We start from the raw sequence: 22,510 nt of genomic DNA, 5'->3' as shown, positions 1-22,510 counted from the left end.
TATAATTGACATACAGTGGTATATTAATTTCAGGTGTACCACATTCAATGTCTATGTCCATTTTGAAATGATCACCACAATAAGTCTAGTTACTGTCATCATACAAAGTTAATACAATATTATTGACTATATTTCCCCATGGTGTACATTACATCCCCATGACCTATTCTCTTTATAACTGCAGGTTTGTACCTCTCAACCTCCCCCATTCATGTCCCCACCCCCCGACCTCCCCTCTCCTCTGACAACCACCAGTCTGTTCTCTGTATCTGTGAGTCTGGTTTTGTTTTGATTTTTTTGTTTGTTTTTAATTAAAAATTTTCTTTTTTTTAAATTAATTTTTAAAATTATAGTTGATATACAATGCTGTTTTTCTAGTTTTTTTATTATAGTTTTTTTTATTATAGTTGATTTACAATGCTGTGTTTCTGCTGTACAGCAAAGTGAGTCAGTTATACATACACTGCTTGTTTGTTTTTTTAGATTCCACATATAAGTGAAATCTTATGATATTTGTCTTTCTCTGTCTGACTTATTTCACCTAGCATAATACCCTCAAGTTACATCCATGTTGTCACAAATGGCAAGATTTCATTTTTTATGGCTGCATAATATTTCATACTATGTATGTGTGTGTGTGTGTGTGTGTGTGTGTATCTTCTTTATCCATTCATCTATCAATGGACACTTTGGTTCCTTCCATATCCTGGCTATTATGCTGCAGTGAACATAGGGATGCATGTATCTTTTTGAATTAGTGTTATTGTCTTCTTTAGTAAATACTCAGGAGTGGAATTGCTGGACCATATGGTAATTTTATTTTTAGTTTTTTGAGTAACCTCCATACTGTTTTCCATAGTGGCTGTACCAATTTACAGTCCCACCAGCAGTGCACGAGGGTTCCCTTTTCTCCACACCCTCACCAACACTTGTTATTTCTTGTCTTTTTTAGCAACCCTCTTAATGTGGAGTCACATTTGATTTTTTTTTTTTTGTGGTACATGGGCCTCTCACTGTTGTGGCCTCTCCCGTTGCGGAGCACAGGCTCCGGATGCGCAGGCTCAGCGGCCATGGCTCACGGGCCCAGCCGCTCCGCAGCATGTGGGATCTTCCCGGAACGGGGCACGAACCCATGTCCCCTGCATCGGCAGGTGGACTCTCAATCACTGTGCCACCAGGGAAGCCTACGTTTGATATTTTGATCAAAGTATCCTTATTAGAGAATTGCATGTGGATTTGGCACTCTTTAAAATAGACATGGAGAGTTGGAGAGCCTAGAAAAGTGAAAGTAAAGCACAAAAGGGAACGGGTTCTGTCGCACAGCTGCTTGCCCTGGAGAGCCGTACCAAACCCAGAGAACCTAACACTGCTTTTCTGAATTTGTAAGGAACACAACCTTGTGTGTTTTAAGAAAAACAAACACTGTTCAGCAGCTCTTTTACCATCAGTTATTTATTGTATGTGGATTATTATTTTTTGGCTTATTATTTGATAGAGTAAAAGGTAGAAAAAATGCTGGATATCTTTGAAAAACATACACGTATATGCCCACCCCATACTCTTACTGTTCTCCATTCAAAGTGTTTAGGAAGAGGTTGTGGGGGAATTCAGGTCTCAGGGAAGGGCTGGCTCAAATGATCTTTGCTGGTCTTTGTATCCTGAGATCTGTGAACTAGCTTCAGTGAGACTGGGGAAGGTGGGAGTGTCCTCATTACCGCATTCAAGTTTGCTAAGAACTTTTTTTAAAATATTTTTTAAAAATTTTATTTACGTATTTATTTTTGGCTGCGTTGGGTCTTCATTGCTGCACGCGGGCTTTCTCTAGTTGTGGCAAGCGGGGGCTGCTCTTCGTTGCGGAGCACAGGCGCTAGGTTGGTGGGCTTCAGTAATTGTGGCACATGGGCTCAGTAGTTGTGGCTCGCGGGCTCTAGAGCGCAGGCTCAGTATTTGTGGCGCATGGGCTTAGTTGCTCCACGGCATGTGGGATCTTCCCGGACCAGGGCTCAAACCTGCGTCCCCTGAATTGGCAGGCGGATTCTTAACCACTGCGCCACCAGGGAAGCCCTGCTAAGAACTTTTCTGAAGAGGAAATGTTCAACGTCCTTGCTGCCTGTGTGACACAGCGTTATAGGGAGCAACGAAAGACACAGCCAGCACCTACCACAGGCGTGGAGCCAGGAGGTGCTGAGTAAATACTTGGAAACCAAAAGAATGTGAAGAATGTGTGTGAGCGCCAGCCCTAGGTTTTCCAGATATTGGTTGGTTAAGAACCCGGGGCTGACAGTGGTGCTGGGAAGAATTGGAGAAATATAGGAAAATAAAAGGAGTCACTTTTTTCAAAGAGCCATGGGGAATATTTCCATTTGAGAAACTCCAAGAGAAAAGCTCTTTATTCTGTCTGGGAGTGTCCTTGGGGTAGAGGGCCATTTGACTTTCTGATAAATATCCTTTCAAGTTGTCTGAGAATATCAGTAATCACTCATTAGTCATTTTACTAATTTATTTTATTGGATTTTTAAATTAAAAAGGTAATACATATTGTCACAATAAGTTGAATTAAACAGGTGTATTTTAAAAGATTTATTACCTTCCCCTCACCCATGTCCAGTGTCACTCCCATAGAAAACAAATATTAAGGATTTGGAGTGAACCCTCTGTGCCTTTTTTTTTTTATATACAAGTTTACATACATGTATATAGCTGTTTTGGTTTATTTTTATTGATTTAAAACTAAACAGTGGAATTGCATTATACACATTACTTTATAACTTGTTTTTTTCACTTAATAGAATATTATGTCTTTTTAACAGTTGCCCAATAGTCTATAGAATTGATATACCAGAATTTATTCAATCAATCCCTACTGATGGACATTCAGGTGTTTCCATCTTTCTTTTCTTTCTCTTTGTTTTTATTGACATAATACTGCATTCAGCATCCATGCTCATCTATCTTTACATACTGATGATTTTATTTTAGTAGAATAGAGTACTAAAAGTGGAGTCCTGAGCCAACAGATAACTGAATTTAAAATTTCACTAGATAACATCAGATTACTTTCCTAAAAAGCTTATAGCAATTTATACTTCCACTAGCCATGTAGTATAATGCCTGACCCTCCACACTGGATGGTATTAGACTTTTTTACCAGTCTGATAGGTGACATTATCTGATTGTTGAGTACACTTTGAAAGAAACCCTGCAGTTTAAAAAAAATTATTTCACAAAGTTTACATCTTCAGTATAGGCATTTATGTTAACATGGGCATCTCTCTCTCTCTCTCTCTCTCTCTCTCTCTCTCTCACACACACACACACACACACACATTACACATAGCCTGTTTCTACTGCTGACTTTTTTCATTCTTTTTGGCTGGTAGCACATTGAGTGGGTCAGCTGGTGGAGAATCTCGGAACAAGCAAGGATTGGCAAAACCAGATAAATGGAGAACTCAACTGTAAATTTTCCCTCTTTGTTTCACTCTTTTTATCAGGGGCAGGATATGAGGATGGGCATGTGAGCTCGCAGCCCTTGCTTATCAAAAAGCACACCCTTTCTTCACTGTGTGATGGAGGGATCTCTTCTTCGTGACAACCCATTATCTTTGAGTGACAACACCTGTCTCCTCAAAATTCTTGAGACTCCAGAAAGAATTACAGAAAAATATTCTGTAACAGGTAGTGGGAAGCTATTAATTCCCAGGCCAGGCTGTCAGCTCATCAGGAGAGAGGCAGAGTCCAGTCATGGTGAAGGGAATGGAGTCTGGAGACTGCTTGTGTCTGAATCCTGGCTCAGCCACTATATAGTTACGTGACCTTAGGCAAGTTAATTAACCTCTCTGTTGCTTCAGTTTTCCTATTACAGATGGAGATATTAATAGCTCCTGCCTCATAGGATTGTTGCCAGGACTAGGGATGGGAATTAATATAATTCAACAATAAATAAAGCACTTCAAGTAGTGCCTGGTACATAGTAAGGCCTATATACATGTGTGCTATTATTAATTTTTATTATTGCAGACTGAAGGGGTTCTAATGTCACACAGTCATGAAGGGGGCAGCTCTCCCGGAAGAAAGGTAAAGAAACAGGCTGTAGAGAGAATGGCTACAAAAGAAGTAGAGACAGTCATATATTGTGTAGATCCCATGGACATTGTGACTAGATTCTTACTTTCTGGGAATGGACCTGATTGAAGCAAACAGGGTTGTCCCCAGGGCCTGCTGTGAAGTGACCACAATTCATCTTTGATATTCCCTGCCCCCAATAGCCCCTTGCTGCTGCTTCTGCGTCTTTATCTAATTTTTGGTTACCAGCAATACCTGGTGAGGCGTTTTGTAACTGCTTCCCTGAGGGAGAAAATAAGGGAAAGTTTTGCGTGCATCTGCCCAAAAAGGAGCAATGATATTGGCTTCTTAGCTTCCGAGCGCGTACAGAAAGTGTTCGAGTTGGGGGCAATCAGAATGGACTCATATAAATGTGAGTTGAACTGTTTTGATCTGAGAAGACTGAAAATGGTGACCTGGAACCAATACAAATCCACTGGTTTACAGGATCCATGAAGCGGGGGGATTTGCCTTATTATGTTTTGTAATGGATGTATTTAAGCAGAACAGCAATCAAGTTTTGAAAAATTTTAGTGGGAAAATGGTTATAATGTTACAGGAAATGACAGGTAATGATAATAATGACAATAAATAAATAGAAAAAAATACTGAAAGAAATCACACCAAAATGTTAATTGTGATTACCTTGGATTGGTGAGATTATAGGTGCTTTTGTTTTCTTCTTTATATATATATATATATGTATTATGTATATTTATACCATTTCTATATACAGACTTCTAATTTTCCAAAATGAGCATATATTATTTTCTCTGGTAGAAAATAAAATAGAGTAGTTACAGGCTATAACCACTAGAGCTGTTGATATAGAAACAGCCTAAATGGCTGTAATAGGGGATTGGAAAAAACAAAATGAAACTGTGGTACATCTGTATAATGAAGTACTATGCAATTATCAAGGTGGTCATGGAGTGAAATTAAAAGGTTTACATTATATGTTGCTAAGTGAAGAAAGTAGCATAGGAAACAGAATATATAGTAAATGCTGTATAGCAAATGTAAATATATGTAAATGCATATATAAATATGTAAATTTCAGGAAGAGTTTAAATGAAAATGTTATGGCAAATGGGATTATTGGTAATTCTTTTATTTTTTGCTTATCTGTATTTTCTAATTTCCTGCAATAAAACATGGACTACCTACACAACAAGTGAATGTTTATATAACTTTAAAAAAAATAAACATCCAGAGAATATTCTTAGGGCAATAAAGTCCTATAAGAGACAGTGACAAATTATATACTTATGAGGAGTGTTGCCATCTGGTGGATCAAAAGCAAAAACTCACCCTCTTTCTACATTTTTCATTTGGAATTAGGAAATGAAAGCCACATACCGTGCCGTATTTCAGATGAATGTCTGGACAATTTTATCAACTTAACGAAAATGTTCCTTTGATTCACAGGAAAGAGAAGTAGACCAACGACCAAGCCCAACGAACCCAATCGTGGGTGCACTGTTGAATTTTATTTAAAAAATAAAAAAATCTCTGTTTTACGAAATATGTTTACAGGCATGCTCGTCCATAAAGACAATTCTGAGTTACCTGTTTTATGGATGATTCAGGGCAAAATTTCCATCCTAACCTAATTTTTTTCAACTAGTTGGCGTACTGACCAGCCCATAATGACACTACAAATATTTGTGGAATGAAGGATCACTTCTGGCTGACTTAATCCAACTAACAGTTGGTGTGTTTTCATGGGCTATAAATTAATTTAGATATGAACCAGTCGAAGCACTAGTTCTCTTGATATGCAAACATAAAATGATAAAATACTTCACAAAGCCAAATGATGGTAGTTTAGCCGCCATTCTGGATAAGCTACCTCCTCTCTTCTCACCACCATCAGACTCACTCGGAAATTTCATTCAGCCCATTCACTGAATTTAACTCTTCCCACTCACCTTTCTCCTTCTGTGTATAAAAATCTAAACATTTTGACAGTGCCTCTGTGGAAAAACATGGTTAATGCCTACTCTACCCCATCCTTCTAAGTTTCCCAGAAAGCCAAGTGGCTGGTAGATTGTTGCCTTTGAGAACTAACCCTCGCTTTCCTCACCACCCTGCAGGTGAGCTGATCAATCTTGCCATGTACTGTGAGAGGATAAGGAGGAAATTCTGGCCTGAGTGGCACCATGATGATGACAACACCATCTATGAGTCCGAGGAGAGCTGTGAAGGCAGCAAAACGCATACGCCCCTGCTGGATTTCAGCTCTTACTCAAGGACAGAGACCTTTGAAGATGAGGGAGCAGAGAACAGTTTTTCCAGAACCCCAGACACGGATTTCACTGGACACTCGCTCTTTGATTCTGATGTGGACTTGGATGACTACACAGACCATGAACAGTGCAAGTGACATTCAGCCCTGCTGACCCTCCTCTGTTGGAGCTGCCATTCCCTGGGGTCAGTCCAGTTTCCCAGGTAGAAGTCCATCCGAGCTGGGAGGAGATCTTCGTGCTTGACACAGTTCTCACAAGCTAACTGGACTAGAGCAGCCTTATTTCTTTTTTGTACAAACAAGACACAGAACCATTCCGATGGCTCCATTTAAAACAAACAGGCAGAAGAAAAAGTCAGCATGGTTCCTGAAACCCACTTTTGTTTTCATTAGAAAACTAAGATGATGTGGTAGAGCAGGTGCAAGAGCAGGTTGTCCACAGATGGTGTGTACATCAATCCCCTGCAACCCGAGGGCTTAGGTGCAAGATGGATTCTTGAACATCCTTCATCCAGCAGGGTTCAAAGTCAGGAGAGATGTCGTCAGAAGGAATGTAGGAGATAAATGTTCTATGGTGGCTGCTTGTTATTTCCTGTGTGTATATTGTATGTTGAGATATAAGTCAAATAAAATCCATAGATATTCAGTGAACACCTACTACGTGCAAAGCACTGTGCTAGGTGCTAGCCAGTATGAGTTTTATCCTACGCCCTGCCAGTGGCTAGCTGTGTGATTCTGGGCAAGTCCCTTAATTCTTGTGTGCCTCATTTCCCTCACCTGTAAAGTGGGGGTAACAATAGTCCCCACCTACCTACCTCACAGGGGTGTTGTGAGGATTCATGTGGTAACATACGGCGCTTTAAACCTCTCGGAAGAGGTGTGACATAAACACATTTTATTCTTTAACGTGCTTCGTGTGTGTGGAGATTGGAGGGCAAAGGAATTCCACATCTAGGCAACAGCGGCCACAGTCACTCGCCCAAGCGGAGCCAATGGAACACACACCAAGGCACAGTTAGGACTCTGTCATCATCCTCTTTGTGACCTTGCTTGAATCGAAATCTTTTGTTCAAAGAACCTTGGAAATGTTTCTACAGATCATCAACAGCTACAAACAGCTACTGTACGTTTGCAGAGAAGCCTTTCTTTCGTTGCCTGAACGCACACTGGTACCTTGTCCTTTGTTGATTCTGGAGTGTTAAGTTGCCTACGTTTGGTTTACTTGGGGGAATAAAGCTCAGGAATAGGATGGATTTAATAGTGGTGAAAGGGAAAGGATTTGACTGATTTTTGTAAGCAGAAGCTCGCCAACTTGTAATGTCTTTTTTGAAAACAAACCTTGCAAGATGTATTGGAAAGATGAAGTAGGAAGAGGATCATTGTAACGGGTAGCAGAGCACTTTGTGCAGTGTGGACCCTATGCAGTTTTATTAACGCAACTTTTCTGGTGTTCTCAGCCATTGTCCGGCGAGGGGAAGGCAACGCTGAGGAAAATCTTAATGTTTCTTAAGGATTTTTCCTCCCCTCCCCATCCTCTCTCTCCCTCCCCATAGAGCCCCTGAACTCTTGCGGTTACTGTGTTGACTGAGGCACTCCATCTCTGAAGACATAGTTTTCGTTGACTTAGAACATTTTCTAGTGAAATATGGGTTGAAGATCCTAGGGTGATGGCTGTGGATTTGGGCTTCTGACCACAACTGACTGGGGAAGGGTTATTCCTTAAGGGGTTAAAGAGGAACTTCTTAAAAGACAGCGTCTTCTGGTAAGTTCACGTACTTTACTTGAAAAAGACTCTCTTTGAATATGGTTTTGACAAAATAGTCCTAAAATGCTTTGGATTCACAAAGAAGTAAAAGGGGGAGAGTTTTTGAGGTTATTTACCATTTAAGCAACAGGGTAGGGCATATGTAACTGGGAAGAAACGCTGAAATACCCTAAGCTAGACACTTTTATTCCACAGAAAACTCAGTTGTTAATATCTTATTAAAGCCCTTCATCTTTTGAGAGGACTGTTTGATGACTAATAAGAATGTGTTGGAGGATGTATGAATGGTTAAGCCTGTTTTGTTTCCAGCATCATTTGGACTGTTCACCTCTCCTCTCTCTAGCTTAGTGTGTTGCAAGGCCAGCTGGTGGTAGTTCTGTGTGACAGGGAAGCTCCTGGCCTGAAAATGTGAATGTAGTGAACAGGTAAACTGTGGACCAATCTCCACAAAGACTGAGTTCCCCTTTCCCCACCCTCAGCTGGAAAGAGTTGTGTTTGAAATTTTGTCTACAGTTTATTCTTCCTGTATAGCACCAAGTGTGCTGTATCTTCAAGCCATGAATGATTAAGTTATGAGTGTGTAGAAGTCACAGATACTTTTTATTGTGTGTTACTTGGAGGGCAAGTCCATGGAGAGCCAACATTCAAAGTGAAGTTGTAAGACCTTCATTCCTTCTTTTCAGGAGCCTCCCGCAGGGACTTGAATGGACGTTGCTGGAGTCCTGGGTACTCCCTGACAGCTCATGACCGGGTATTCAGCATTTTGTATGGGTAACTTGATTAGGAACCCTAGAGTAGACCCAGGTTTTACTTTCCCAAAGTTGGCTATGGAAACAAAATGACCAAGACAAAACCCACTGTGGAGTGGGTGACTGATGCACTCTTGATTGGGAGGCTTTAATTTTCTGCTTCATTCTAAAGCTATCCAGGTTTGAAGTGTTCTCCAAGTTGATGAACAGGTGCTACTTATAAGAAAAATAAGAAATTAGGGGATATTTTGGTCATCTGGCTTACTTGTTCAAGTTCTGTATTTCTTTTTTACTGGAAGGTAACTTAAGGAAATGTGATTTTTAATGGTAATAGATGCTTTTGGATGGACAGAAGACCCATGGGCTACCTGTTCTTTTTCTTACCTCTCACTGTAAAATTAAATTCTGCCCTTCTCTCCACTTCCCTTTGCCTCACCCCACCCCTGTCTCCACTCATCAGGATGAAGGAGCGGCATCACGCTTTGCCCTGCATAAGCCAGAGTAGATACAAGGATGATTTAAATGTACACAGAAGTAAACGATATTGTCAGAGGTTCCCATTTCTTGTTGTAACACTCATGAGTTGTGAATAGTGACACTACCAAGGCCACATGCTACCCAGATGACTGATCACAAACTTAGAGCAACTGGACTTGAATCAGAACTGCAGTCTGGTCCTCACGTGAGCCCTGCCTGTGTGCACTGAGGTATGAGGATATGTGTTTGTGAAACAACTAGGGTTCAAGGAAAGGAAGCGTTAAGGGTTATAGCCATGGGAGTCTTGCCTAGGTTATTTGAGAGAAAGTATAGACTTATAGAAATGGATAGCTGGGTCGTGGATTCACTCTGGAAAGCCATATTTATTTGGAGGACAGGCCCGGAACGGAGGTCTTTCACCTTGCCTTTTACAGGGTTCTTCCCATTACATCACCTTGACTTGGGTTCTTTTTAAAACCCACCTCCCCAAGAGGTCACTCCATGTTCATAGAACCAGCACATCCCTAGTCTCTCTCTGACAGTGCTTGGAATTCTCCACTCTTGTCCCCTGTATGTCTTCAGCCTGGTCTAGGCCAATTCAAAGGATCTTTCTTCGGTATCTACTCTGTGCAAGGCGCTGCTGGGCTCAGTGAATGATACCCAGAGGATGTCCAAGTCACCAAGACTCTTCATTCTCGGATTATATCTTTTAAGGAATCCATGCCCATATGGTCTCTCACTGGATATTTAGTTACTCACTGGTGAGTTGATAGCCACCTACCCGGTGCCTGGCCCCGGGATCCACACTGGATATAGATACAGTGGTGAACAGAACAGACATGGCACCCTGGTTTTAGGGTATTCTCTTTTACCTAAGCTTCTGTGTTAGCCTCTTTTACGTGCTTAGCCACTTCCCTGATCCATTCCACTCATCACCACTAGATTAATATTTCTAAAAAGCTCTAATAGGGCACCGTATTGCTCCAGGCTGAAGTATTCCTTAGAGCCTGGTGTTCTCACCTCTTTCTTCACCTTGTTTCCTGGGGCTCCTCCACGTGGTCCGTCCAGGGCATCCAAGCTGGGCCATTTGCCATTGCCTAGACATGCCTCATGTACCTGTGCTCATGCCAGCCCTCTCCTGAAATGCCTGCCCTTCCTCTCCACTGGCGCAAGTCGTATGCACCTCACAAGGCCCAACTTGGTCAGTTCTGCAAGAAGAGGTCTCAGCTCATTATAATCTCCCCTTCCTCTAGAAACACAGCTCCCATCATTTCCTTCCCTGAAGGCTGCATGGGAAAGGTATGCCCAGAAAGTGGGCCGTACACTAGAAAGTAATGGTTTTTAATTCTTTTGTCTCCATTGATAATCTGATTCAAGTCCTATGCCCTAGTCCAAGAAAAATACGTATATGCAGATATATGAAATTTTACATGTAAGTTCAGGAGATTTAGAGACATCTTGACATTATCCGTGGATTCCTTAGGGGGTTCATGGACTGCAGGTGAAGAAACCTTCTTCTAAAGAGTCTTTAAAAGTCACTGTTGTGGCTTCCCTGGTGGCGCAGTGGTTGAGAGTCCGCCTGCCGATGCAGGGGACACGAGTTTGTGCCCCGGTCCGGGAAGATCCCACATGCCGCGGAGCGGCTGGGCCCGTGAGCCATGGCCGCTGAGCCTGCGCGTCCGGAGCCTGTGCTCCGTAACGGGAGAGGCCACAACAGTGAGAGGCCTGCGTACTGCAAAAAAAAAAAAAAAAAAAGTCACTGTTGTTTAGTGTTTGTTCTTGCTTGCTTTTATCACAGCCAGACAGGAGACAAATTGGAATGGGATGTGCAAGCAAAAGTGATCTCTGTCATTATCCCCGCGGAGAGTGTGCTGAGTGACAGGGGAGGAGGATAAGGCCTCTCACATTAGTTGAGAAAATATCTTTGTTTTGACAAGTGTGGCATTTTGAAAGTGACAGGGTTTCGTTGTCATCGTCATTGTCATCTCCCTTCCGACCACCCAAAAAGTTGATTTCGCCAAATCAATTCAGGGCCAGGGGAGCTTCCCTTCAGCCCTGAAACCCACCACTTCTGCTGGCCGACCTGGGCTTAAGGTGGGAGAGAAGACGCTGTATTTTTCCTTACAGGAAAAAGTTCGACACAATCAGGTTGTTCTGCATTAATTAAGCAATTAATTAATTCTTAGAACAGTTGAGTGTATTTTCAATAAAAGGATGGTGCCTTTTGTTGATAGGGAACAACTCAGGTTCTTCCTCTTCTTCTTTTCCTTCCTCTTCTCCTTTCTCCTGACCCGCGCCCCCCCTTCTTCCTTTTTGTTTTCAGGGCAAAGCTCCTTTCGTATGACCCAGGATCCTTTGTTCTCCTTTATATGTAGTGCTGTTTAAGATGAACACAGACTGATGAAGGTACATCAATGACAAATACTTCTTGAGTCTAAATGCTGAACTCTGGCAACCCATTTCTAACAGGTCCGGGATCGACGGCTTGACCTTCCTTCACTTGCTTCTGGTGGTCTGGATGCAACTTGCAAAGTTCAAAAGGACCCCTTGGTGGATGGGACCCCTCCTCTGGCCGGCAAAACCCTTGCTAGTGCCAGGAGTAAATGCAAATGGATGTGAGGCTTTCCTCATTTAAATTTCTTACCAGAAATTTAGGTTTTTAGTCCCTGACTTTAAAGAATATCTTAAAGATATTTAATATTCTTTAGTCTTTAAGGTAACTGGAACCAGCAGCACATTGGCCTTGCACCTTTGAGAAGGTTACAGAGAATATGAAAAATAGCGTAAAGGGAAGCAATTCACTGTTTTGGGGCTAACAGTGTGACCTTCTCAACCATTCTGGCTCTTGCCAAAGCAAGGAACTTGCCCCCAGACCAAAGCTTCTCTGAAGCTTCTGCTGCTGGCTAGACCATTAGGATGGTCTCAGCGTTCAAGAGGATTATTGCCCCTAATTGTCAAATTTGTAGACAGTAAAGGGGACCATTGCAATAATAAGACAACTTAGGAATGTGGTCCAGCCAGCACCAGCACTCTTGATTATTTCCGTGGGGAAACAAGTTATCTAGAGCAAAAGATTAGTACAGTACTTCTGGTGTTCAGTACACAAATAATTTCAGCAATTAACTTGATGGCCTTCTTGAATATTTTTCAATTGCTGTTGTTCCTAATTACAGCTTTAAATATTTTGAAACAATTCACTAACTATAGAGCAATATATATTTGTGATGATATTTCATTTTATGAAAAGTAGTATTACTAAATATGACCAATTCACCTCCTTCCCCCCATCCATTGGCAAGCATCCTTCCCCCCCCACCCCCCACCCCCGCTTTTTTTTCTGTTTTACTTTTAGCTCTAGAATAGAGTAACTTTTATTTATCTGTAAAATTTAAACCTTCTTTAGCATTAAAAAAAGAAAAGTTAACCCCATGGCTTTAAAAACAATAGGATTTAGCTCCTGAATTGTCAAGTTAATCAGCAGTGGCTAAACAGATAGCAGAGGGAATGTGATATAATTGGAGGCTAGAAAAGAGTAATGCTTTGGGTATTTACTACCTCCCTCCCTTAAAGAAATACGACAATCTATGGACTTTTCTCTTTAATAGTTGTTCAGAATTGGAAGTGTTCTCTCATATCTGCTTCTAGCCCCCAACAAGAGATCACATTTGGCTTATTAAAACATCAACGATGTCCAAATGATTGTATTTTTACCTTTAACAAATTATATCTGAAATTTTTTGCAGCAATAAGACTAAAGATAACTTTTGGAGGGATCTCTGCTTCAGTAGGGGCAACATGTTTGTGTTACTTCTGTCAAGATGATTTTACCTCGGGCTTCCCTGGTGGCACAGTGGTTGAGAGTCCGCCTGCCGATGCAGGGGACACGGGTTCGTGCCCCGGTCCGGGAAGATCCCACATGCTGCGGAGTGGCTGGGCCTGTGAGCCATGGCTGCTGGGCCTGCGTGTCCAGAGCCTGTGCTCTGCAACGGGAGGGGCCGCAATAGTGAGAGGCCCGCGTACCGGGGCGGGTGGGGGTGGGGAATTTTACCTCAAGTGATCAGTCTCACAGGATCATGCTTATTGTAAACATGTTTTTTTCCCAGCCATCTGTATCCTGCTGAGTGTCTGACAACTCCACCGTTGATGAGGGTGACGGTTCCTCGATGGTGGTGATTGAAAAGATGAGGGTCCGAGTCCTTCATCTGGTGGTATTTGAATTTCACTGAGTGGGAGGAGAGAAGGAATGATGAACAGATACTGGGGCTTCAAGCAACCACGAGGTGTGGCTGTGTTAGAGATGTGTCAGGCACACTGAACGTTTTCTGGGTGGTGGCATCTTACTAAAACCATCCAAGGGACTACGGGTTTAAATCAGAAACAAATGCAGTCTGTAGGGAAGGATTGTCTGTGAATATCCTGTTCATCTTTGTCCTGGTTTCTGGCTTGTTCTCCCGGTTTGCCCCGCCTGAGGCTGGGCCTGGGAACTGGAGGAGTGGTCCCAGTGTGTTCACTCCTTTGATTCCGGAACTTCCTTCTAGTCTCTCAGAAGTGTTTGTGGCATATAGTTGCCATTTTATGATAGAAAATGTACAGAGTATATTTGTATATTCGTTTTATAGAAGACCTTTAAATGTTTAGAGACACCCCAAAGGATCCCTATATAGGCAGTGGGCTCCAAACCTTTGTGCCACTGACCTCATCAGTAAAACTATCTGAGCATGCCCTGCAGCTTATTTATTTATAAACACACACACACTGCTCTACGGATATGTTATATACATTAAAAACCATAGCAAACATAGAAATTTACAAAGAATAGTCTCTACTCAATAGAGTTTAGAGTATGGGGCCAGGAAGGCTTAGGCGTAGCACCCAGAATGTGGCAGTTGGTAACGTTGGTGGGAAAATGGATGTAAAATAGGCATGGACGCATGATTTTAGGTCAAGGTTATTCATTTATTCATTCAATCTTTTTTTTTTTTTTTTTTTTTTTTGGCCATGCCGCACAGCATGCGGGATCTTAGTTCCCTGACCAGGGATGGAACCCGTGGCCCCTGCAGTGGAAGCGTGGAGTCCTAACCACTGGACCTCCAGGGAATTCCCCATTCATTCATTCTTAAAACAGGCATTTTTGGTTAGGAGAAGAAAAGAGTGAATAATTAGATATGACGTTTACAAGAGCTCTTTTAAATTCTGTTTTTGGGACCACTTGATCTAGAACGTCTTGTCAATTCCTGCAAGATTTCCCAGGACACCGATTTAAGCAAAACAAGAAAAGAAAGGAGGGGAAAAATCCCCATTAATGCAGATGCTGGCTCTAATACCTGAGAATTTCTGAATCTGAAAAGCAAGTTTTGATAATTCCTGGTAATCATCATCTCACTGATTATGTGTCTTTTTTCTTTCCTTCTTTCTTTTAATAGATCTTTATTGGAGTATAATTGCTTCACAATACTTAGTTTCTGCTGTACAACAAAGTGAATCAGCCATATGCATACGTATATCCCCACATCCCCTCCTTCTTGCGTCTCCCTCCCACCCTCCCTATCCCACCCCTCTAGGTGGTCGCAAAGCACCGAGCTGACCTCTCTGTGCTATGCAGCTGCTTCCCACTAGCTATCTATTTTACATCTGGTAGTGTACATATGTCCATGCCACTCTCACTTTGTCCCAGCTTCCCCTCCCCCCACCCCGCGCCCTTTCTTCTATTTGTTTATTACCCTGTGTCTCCAAACGTGTGGAAGATGTACAGATTTATTTTCAGATATCTGAGATAGGAAGGACCAATGTTGGTGTGATTCAAACCCACATTTCAGCTGCTAGGGGGCTGATGGGTGGACACTGCCTGGAAAACATTTACCTGCCCCATCTGTTTTGCGAACACAATGAATAGCATCTTGCTGAACGAGGGCCTCGACGTAGAGGTGTTTATTTCTGGACCTATGAGTTACTTTAGCAGTTATTGTTAGTAGTTTATAAAGCCATATTTAAACTTGTACACTTGACTGTAAGATAGATTGGAATTGTGCACTATGTTGATTACTGTATATAAGTGTGGAAATTCTGTATATTTGGTCTTGATGCTGTACGTATTTGATGTGTAAATGATAACTAATGGATATGAAATAGCTGGCTGTGAATGTCTTTATTCCAATTCACTTCTCTTTCGCAAATTTGAATGTTTAAACTTTACACCCATGGGGAAAATCTGAGATTTTTGCATCTAATATACTGTTAAGTGGTGGTCTCAGATGATTGGGAGAATATTTTAGTTGTAAGGCTCTTGTATAATTAGAACAGAGGTAATGAATTTTTTAGGCATTATGACTTTCTGATAGAATTTTAAATGAATGTTTTTTAAGTAGAAAAACAGGTCTCTGGATGACATTGTCTTTACTCTCCTGCCTTTGTTTCATGTCCAGTGTTCCCGTCGGAGCCCTGTAAGGACTGATGTCCACTGGCAGAGAGAATAAAAATAGGTAGAGAGACTGGAACACGTGTGAACCTCTACTGTGGCGTCTGGGCCTGATGATAGACCAATTTTCCTTCTATATAAATATGTCTCAATTAGTTTTCCCAACTGTTCAGTGAAGTAATTCTGATTCCCATTTTGCAGATGAGGAAAGAGGCTTGGGGAGGTAAATTAGGACAACGTGGCTGAGATGCTCAAGTCATATGTATTGGGATCAGAGATTCACAGCGAGGTTTTAGAAACACAAATCTTATTACTGTTTCACACACATGTGCCTGGCAAGGAACCGCGAAGGATAGCTGGGCCTGTGGGCATTTCAGGATGGGTAGAGACATCCGGGATGTTTGAAATCTGATCTACAAATTTGACCAACTATTATTCAAATGTTAGCTTCTTACCATGTAGAGCAAATTACATTAAAATCCCCAAATCCCAAACTCCCCCAAATATGGGGATATCTATTAAGTAACAAATGAGAGAACCCCCTAATCCCACATTCTAGAGATAATGGTTTGGTTTTTATCCTTTTAGAACTGCTTTCTCTCTTGACCTATAAATCCTAACTATTCAGCTCTGCTTGTTAATAACACAGATGCCGACTGGAAATGCTTTGGGGCAAATCTACTGTATATCTACTTCTAGAACATGTGTGAGGTCTTACCCTCAAGCTTGGTGTCTGTACCTTTACGGAAGCTTCATTCTCCTTGCTTTCAGGAGGAAGGGGGTTGCTTGCCCTTCCAACGCGCAGTGTTCCCAGAAGTGTTAAGAGAAATACTTTGTGAACAGTTGTACCGAATATTGCATGAAGCCATTTTCCACATTTTTGTCCTTCTTTCCTTTTAGGGCAGAGACAGCATGCTCGGCCTCCTGTTCTCTCAGGGGCTACCTGTGTTTTTGTAGATGGTGCCACTGTCAGCACCCATTAAACGCTGCCCAGCTGGGCTGGTACTCATTAGCAACAGACTTTTAAACTCTGCCAAGGTTAAAGTAGCTTATCCTCCGGATGAAAGGGGACTTTGGAAAACAAAGAGGAAAGAGAACCAGATTCCTTCCTCACGGGAATGACTGCATTGCTGCCCTGTGTGGCTAAGAGGTACCTGGTCGGTTTCAGTGATGGTGTTCTTATTGTGAAGACATGGGGGTCATCTCCGGGTGAGGGACCATCAGGGCTGGAGTTTACCTCCCTGGGTGTTTGGCCTGGGGGAGCACACTGGGTAACTCGTGCTCCGCACGTATCCAGGAAAACCCTGATTAAAACAGCATCCCAGGCAGCCTTGAAAGGGAGGAGACTTGAGGAAAGGTCTGAGTGTGGGAGACAGCAGCCCCGGGCCTCTTCCCAACCCTACTGTGTCCTCGGATTTATTGTGTGGAAGCCCGGCTGCTGCTTCTCCACCCTCACGAGGCTCCTCCAGCTTTAGCTGGTGCATTCCAAGGAAAAGAGCAGAAATTTTATGGGCTGCTCAGGGGTGTCAATTGTCCCGATTCACCGGTGGCACAAAAATGGGAAGGGGGGTAAGTGGGGAGGAAGGACTCGGGGCCAGACTGTTTGGAAAGTCATCCCTTGGGCGGTAAGGAGGGTTTCTGAGCAGGGGACTAATGTGAGGAAAGAATATTTAAATAAGATTCACTAATGACAGCCTGGATGCAGGACCAGTCAGAGAAGAGGCTGCAGCAGAGCAGCTGGACCTGATCTCAGTGGCTCAGAAAGAAGTTATGGGTGGGAAATGAGGACAGGGAGGGGAAATGTGGGTGTGGGGAGAGCAGCCACCATGCACAAGGACACACTGAGAGCCCCGGATGTGGGGAGCCCCGGGGGAAGGTAACGCTGGGAGATTGGGTTCGTGATGCTGCTGCTGCCAGATATGGGAAAGATGGAGGAGGGGGAACTGATTTGAGGGAAAAGCAGCGTTTGGTGTTAGCCACCTCGAATTTGAGGAACCAGTAGGAGATGCAGGACGGGAACTTGTGAAGGGGTAAAAGTGAAAACACAGCCCCCGAAGGGATGGCTGAAGCAAACGGGCTGGAGAGAGAATCAAAATTATTGGCACCTTGCATTTGCATAATGTATATCTTTGAGATACTGTTAGAGTCAGTAACACCCGGACCGCATCACTTACCATCTTCGTTTACAAAATGAGGATCTTACAGGTTGATCTTTAAGACAGCTTCTGGCTCAAATCTCCTTTTATCCTTCCCTGAGGCTAAAAACCACTTCTCTGCCAACACTGATTCCACCTCCTGCTTTGCTGATTCTCAAGCGCTAGAGGAGTTTTTTTAACAAATCAAATAGTAATAGCTAATTAATTAATATTGATAATGTTCATATCAACTCTAACAATATAATTATAATGTAATATATAATTATTATACTATATTAATATTAATAATAGCTAATTAATTAATTAGCACCATATTAATTCCTGTGTACCAAGCGCTGTGTTCTTAGCAGCCTACTTCTACTTACTCATTTGCTGTTCACCACAACCCTGTGAGGTTCTGTCATTCATCATTATCCTCATCACCACACCTTCATCCTCGTCATCACCATCATCACCATCTCTAGTTTACAGATGAGGAAACCAAGGCAGAGAGAGGTTAAGTAACTTTCTCTAGTCTCTGCCAGGTGATCGGCAGAGCTGTGGTTTAAATGAAGAGAGTGAGTTGGAGTCCAGCTTTAACCTAAGTGTCCATCGACAGATGAATGGATAAAGAAGATGTGGCACATATATGCAATGGAATATTACTCAGCCATAAAAAGAAGGGAAATTGAGTTATTTGTAGGGAGGTGGATGCACCTAGAGTCTGTCATACAGAGTGAAGTAAGTCAGAAAGAGAAAAACAAATACCGTATGCTAACACATATATATGGAATCTAAGAAAAAAAATGCTTCTGAAGAACCTAGGGGCAGGACGGGAATAAAGATGCAGACGTAGAGAATGGACTTGAGGACACGGGGAGGGGGAAGGGGAAGCTGGGACGAAGTGAGAGAGTGGCATGGACATATATCCACTACCAAACGTAAAATAGATAGCTAGTGGGAAGCAGCCGCATAGCACAGGGAGATCAGCTCGGTGCTTTGTGTCCACCTAGAGGGGTGGGATAGGGAGGGTGGGAGGGAGATGCAAGAGGGAGGAGACATGGGGATATATGTATATGTATAGCTGATTCACTTTGTTATACAGCAGAAACTGACACAACACTGTAAAGCAATTATACTCCAATAAAGATGTTAAAAAAAAAATCCACACTACAAAAAAAAAAAAAAAAAAGAGCCCAGCTTTGGGGACTTCCCTGGTGGTCCAGTAGTTAAGACTTCGCCTTCCAATACAGGGGATGTGGGTTCGATCCCTGGTCGGGGAGTGAGGATCCCACATGCCTTGCAGCCAAAAAAACAAAACATAAAACGGGAGCAATATTGTAACAAATTCAATAAAGACAAAAAAAGAAAGTGTAAGAAAAATAAAAAAAGAGCCCAGCTTTTACACTACCGTCTACCACTAGCTCTACAGCACTGAGGAGGAAAAGGAGGCAGAGGTACGGAACCTGGGCTAAAATGGACACAAGTGCCTCTGGTGGCAGCGACAAGGTGTTGCTCAAGAGACACCATGCCAGTTGCTTGGAGGCAGGTGGTGTGGGCAGATTGGGTGTCTGTGCCGTATGTCTTAGCATCAGTGAAGTCAACCCCTTCTCCTTAAAAGCAGCCTCCCCAAGTCACTGGGCAGCTTTTCTCTGTGAGCGGAGCCCGGGAAACTACTTAGACAGAGCCCCAAGGATTGAGCACTCGGGGAGCCCCACTGCCAAACACCTGTGGTCGTAGCTTCCTTAAACATTTGTTTTACTTCTTTGTTGCTGTTGATGGGTATTTACTCCCCAGGCAGGGCTCTGTAGCTGGCTGTAGGATGTCTTTATTTCAGGTGTTGGGTAACTTTAAGGGTTTAAGGCCTGCAGCAGCTGGAGGCCCTCAGGGGAGAGGCACACTGCAGCTCTCCCCATAGCTCAGTGCGTGTAGTAAATGATCAGTAAAGGCTGGTTACAGGAACAGACAGGTTCTCAGGTAAAAGACAAATCAAACTGCAAAGAAGTATCCAAAGTTTGAGGTTTGACAAGACAGACCGTGCAAAGGCGACCCGTAAATTACTCATAGAATGAACTGCAGGTGACTGAAATATGGGGTAGTGATTTCTGGAGGCTCAAGTGGTTTATGCAGTCCTCAGGATCCCTAGATGGAATTATAGCCCCATAATTCAAACAGCTCCCATTTCCTTGACACACAGATACCACGCATCTGAATCCCAAATCCTGCCCATGGTTGGCACTGTCTTCTTCTGCACCCCCGCACTCTTATGTTGCCCAATAAATTCTTTTGTTAGAGTCTCTGGTGTTAGGTACATTCACCTGCTCTTTGTCTTACGTTGTTTCTATGTATTATAGGATATTTAACTTATTAATGAGACTGCATACATTAAAACTCTGTGTATAGCTTTATTTGGGGGTTTTGGAAGCTTATGCCGTTTAGCTCTCAGTGTTTGCATCCTGTAGGAAGCAGAGCGAGGTGAGTGATGCATTCTTTGGATTTAGCTTGAACTCTGCACATAAAGATAGAGGGAGAAGTTCCTGGTAGGTAGGAGATGAGTCTTCTTCTTTTACGTTTTGCTCCTCCTGCTCTAACTTTTTCTTTACATTAGGAATTTGAATTCATAGTAATATGCCACTGTTCTTACCGCTATTTCCTATACTGTCTCATGAATATGTAACTAGTACCTTAAAAGCAGACATGTCAGGTACAATTATAAACTATTATTATTATTATTTTATTTTATTTTTTTGCGGTACGCTTGCCTCTCACTGTTGTGGCCTCTCCCGTTGCGGAGCACAGGCTCCGGATGCGCAGGCTCAGCGGCCATGGCTCATGGGCCCAGCCGCTCCGCGGCACGTCGGATCCTCCCGGACCGGGGCACGAACCCGTGTCCCCTGCATCGGCAGGCGGACTCTCAACCACTGCACCACCAGGCAAGCCCCTAAATTATTATTATTTGTAATAACTGCCCCTGCAAAGCCACTCCACGGTGCTAGTATTTCCCCTAATGTTGGATGAAATTTTAGGCAAGTCTCATTGTTTCTCTGTTCACTGTTAGACAATTGAAAGCTGGGGATCCCTCCAGTCCCTCAAAACAGTTGCAGTTCTATTGTTAATATGTATAGTCAAGGACAATAATACAAATTCTGAATTGCATTTAACACTGAAGCTACTCCTCTGCTTAGCCTGAGTGTCCATCAGAAGAGGGGCATGGTCCTTTTTTTTTTTTTTAAATAGTTGCTATTTTACACAGGGTCACCTGGGAAAGTCTTTTTATTTTATTTATTTATTTATTTATTTTTGGCTGCACTGGGTCTTCGTTGCTGTGCGTGGGCTTTCTCTAGTTGCGGCGAGTGGGGGCTACTCTTCGTTGCGGTGCACGGACTCTAGGCACGGGGGCTTTGCGGGCTTAGTAGTTGTGGCTCGCGGGCTCTAGAGCGCAGGCTCAGTAGTTGTGGCGCAAGGGCTTAGTTGCTCCGCGGCATGTGGGATCTTCCCGGACCAGGGCGTGAACCCGTGTCCCCTGCATTGGCAGGCGGATTCTTAACCACTGTACCACCAGGGAAGTCCGGGCATGGTTCTTTTATCTTCTTTATTCTATCAACTTCTCCCTCTCTCTTCCTTTCCCACCCCGTACATGCATTGGCCAGCTGCAGCTTCCGACCCTTCTAGGGATAGACCAGAGAAAGGCAGAGGAGTTTAGAGAGTTTAGAGGTCTAACTCGGCTGCCGCCAAAATGGTTGTAGATATTTGCAGGTGTTTAAAGATGACTCTCTTGTGGGCACTTTCATGGGCCCTTTGGAGGCCCCCCTAGTATCAGGAAATCTTTCACCTGGATGTTCCCATGATACAGGCAAATGCCTCTCCTCTGCTGAGCCCTTATGACTCTGCCGTTGCCCCACGGCTGGGGTTGGAATTCTAGCACTCTTCCAGAAGGCCTCGTAAGCAAAGTCTCTCTTAGATGGTTCCATCATCTCTGTCTCTCTCTGTGCTAAAATGTAGACCTCTCCACCAAAATGTTGAGCTCTCCACCAAGCCCCACTCACAAAGCCTGAGGTAACTGGAAATTTCCCCTACCCCCTTGCCCACCTCTGCTTATGTGTCTAAGACCCCACTGCAGAGTGGGATTAGTTGATGCCTACTGTCTTGGGGCCTCAGTGGAAGGTGAGGGTGCAGTCCTGTAAAATGTAGCATGTACGTGTGAATGAGAACCAGATAATTATTTTATTTTATTTTATTTTTGCGGTATGCAGGCTTCTCACTGTTGTGGACTCTCCTGTTGCAGAGCACAGGCTCCAGACACGCAGGCTCAGTGGCCATGGCTCACGGGCCCAGCCATTCCACGGCATGTGGGATCTTCCTGGACCGGGGCATGAACCCGTGTCCCCTGCATCGGCAGGCGGACTCTCAACCACTGTGCCACCAGGGAAGCCCCAGATAATTATTTTTAGGTGAGTTTAATGGTCATGAGTCTGTGAATGTCCTCCACTGATGTCCTCTCCTAAATGGGCGGCATTCTGGCGTCTCTTCTCAGGCTGGTTACGGGAGGCTCTTATCACAAGGACTCGGCGAAGTTATAATGATTTGTGTTTTTATTATGCCTGTGTATAAGATTAG

At 43.1% G+C, this 22,510-nt stretch overlaps 1 protein-coding gene across 6 annotated transcripts in view; it reads left to right on the top strand.

The window, feature by feature from the left end:
* The window catches only part of FAXC (failed axon connections homolog, metaxin like GST domain containing), a 94,900-nt gene extending 72,656 nt beyond the window's left edge, over nt 1–22,244 (top strand). For 3 of the 6 annotated variants that reach the window (XR_014297615.1, XR_014297616.1, XR_014297617.1), the window contains 2 exons: nt 6,201–8,114; nt 8,801–8,868. Coding sequence is in view for 1 of the 6 variants with exons in the window: in XM_082668881.1 (XP_082525007.1) it covers nt 6,201–6,490 (290 nt within the window). In the remaining 5 variants the exon portion in view is untranslated. Of the gene's footprint in view, nt 1–6,200; nt 8,263–8,800; nt 8,869–11,666; nt 11,750–13,446; nt 14,199–22,146 lie in introns of those variants that run through there. The other 3 variants (XR_014297613.1, XR_014297614.1, XM_082668881.1) reach the window with 3 other exon arrangements.
* The last annotated feature ends 266 nt before the right edge of the window (nt 22,245–22,510 follow it).

Source organism: Grampus griseus (genome assembly GCF_964374135.1).
Source record: "Grampus griseus genome assembly, chromosome: 13".
In the NCBI taxonomy this organism is placed as follows: Eukaryota; Metazoa; Chordata; class Mammalia; order Artiodactyla; family Delphinidae; genus Grampus; species Grampus griseus.
Note: the sequence above shows the minus strand (reverse complement) of the source record. Positions and strands in the feature narration are given on the sequence as shown.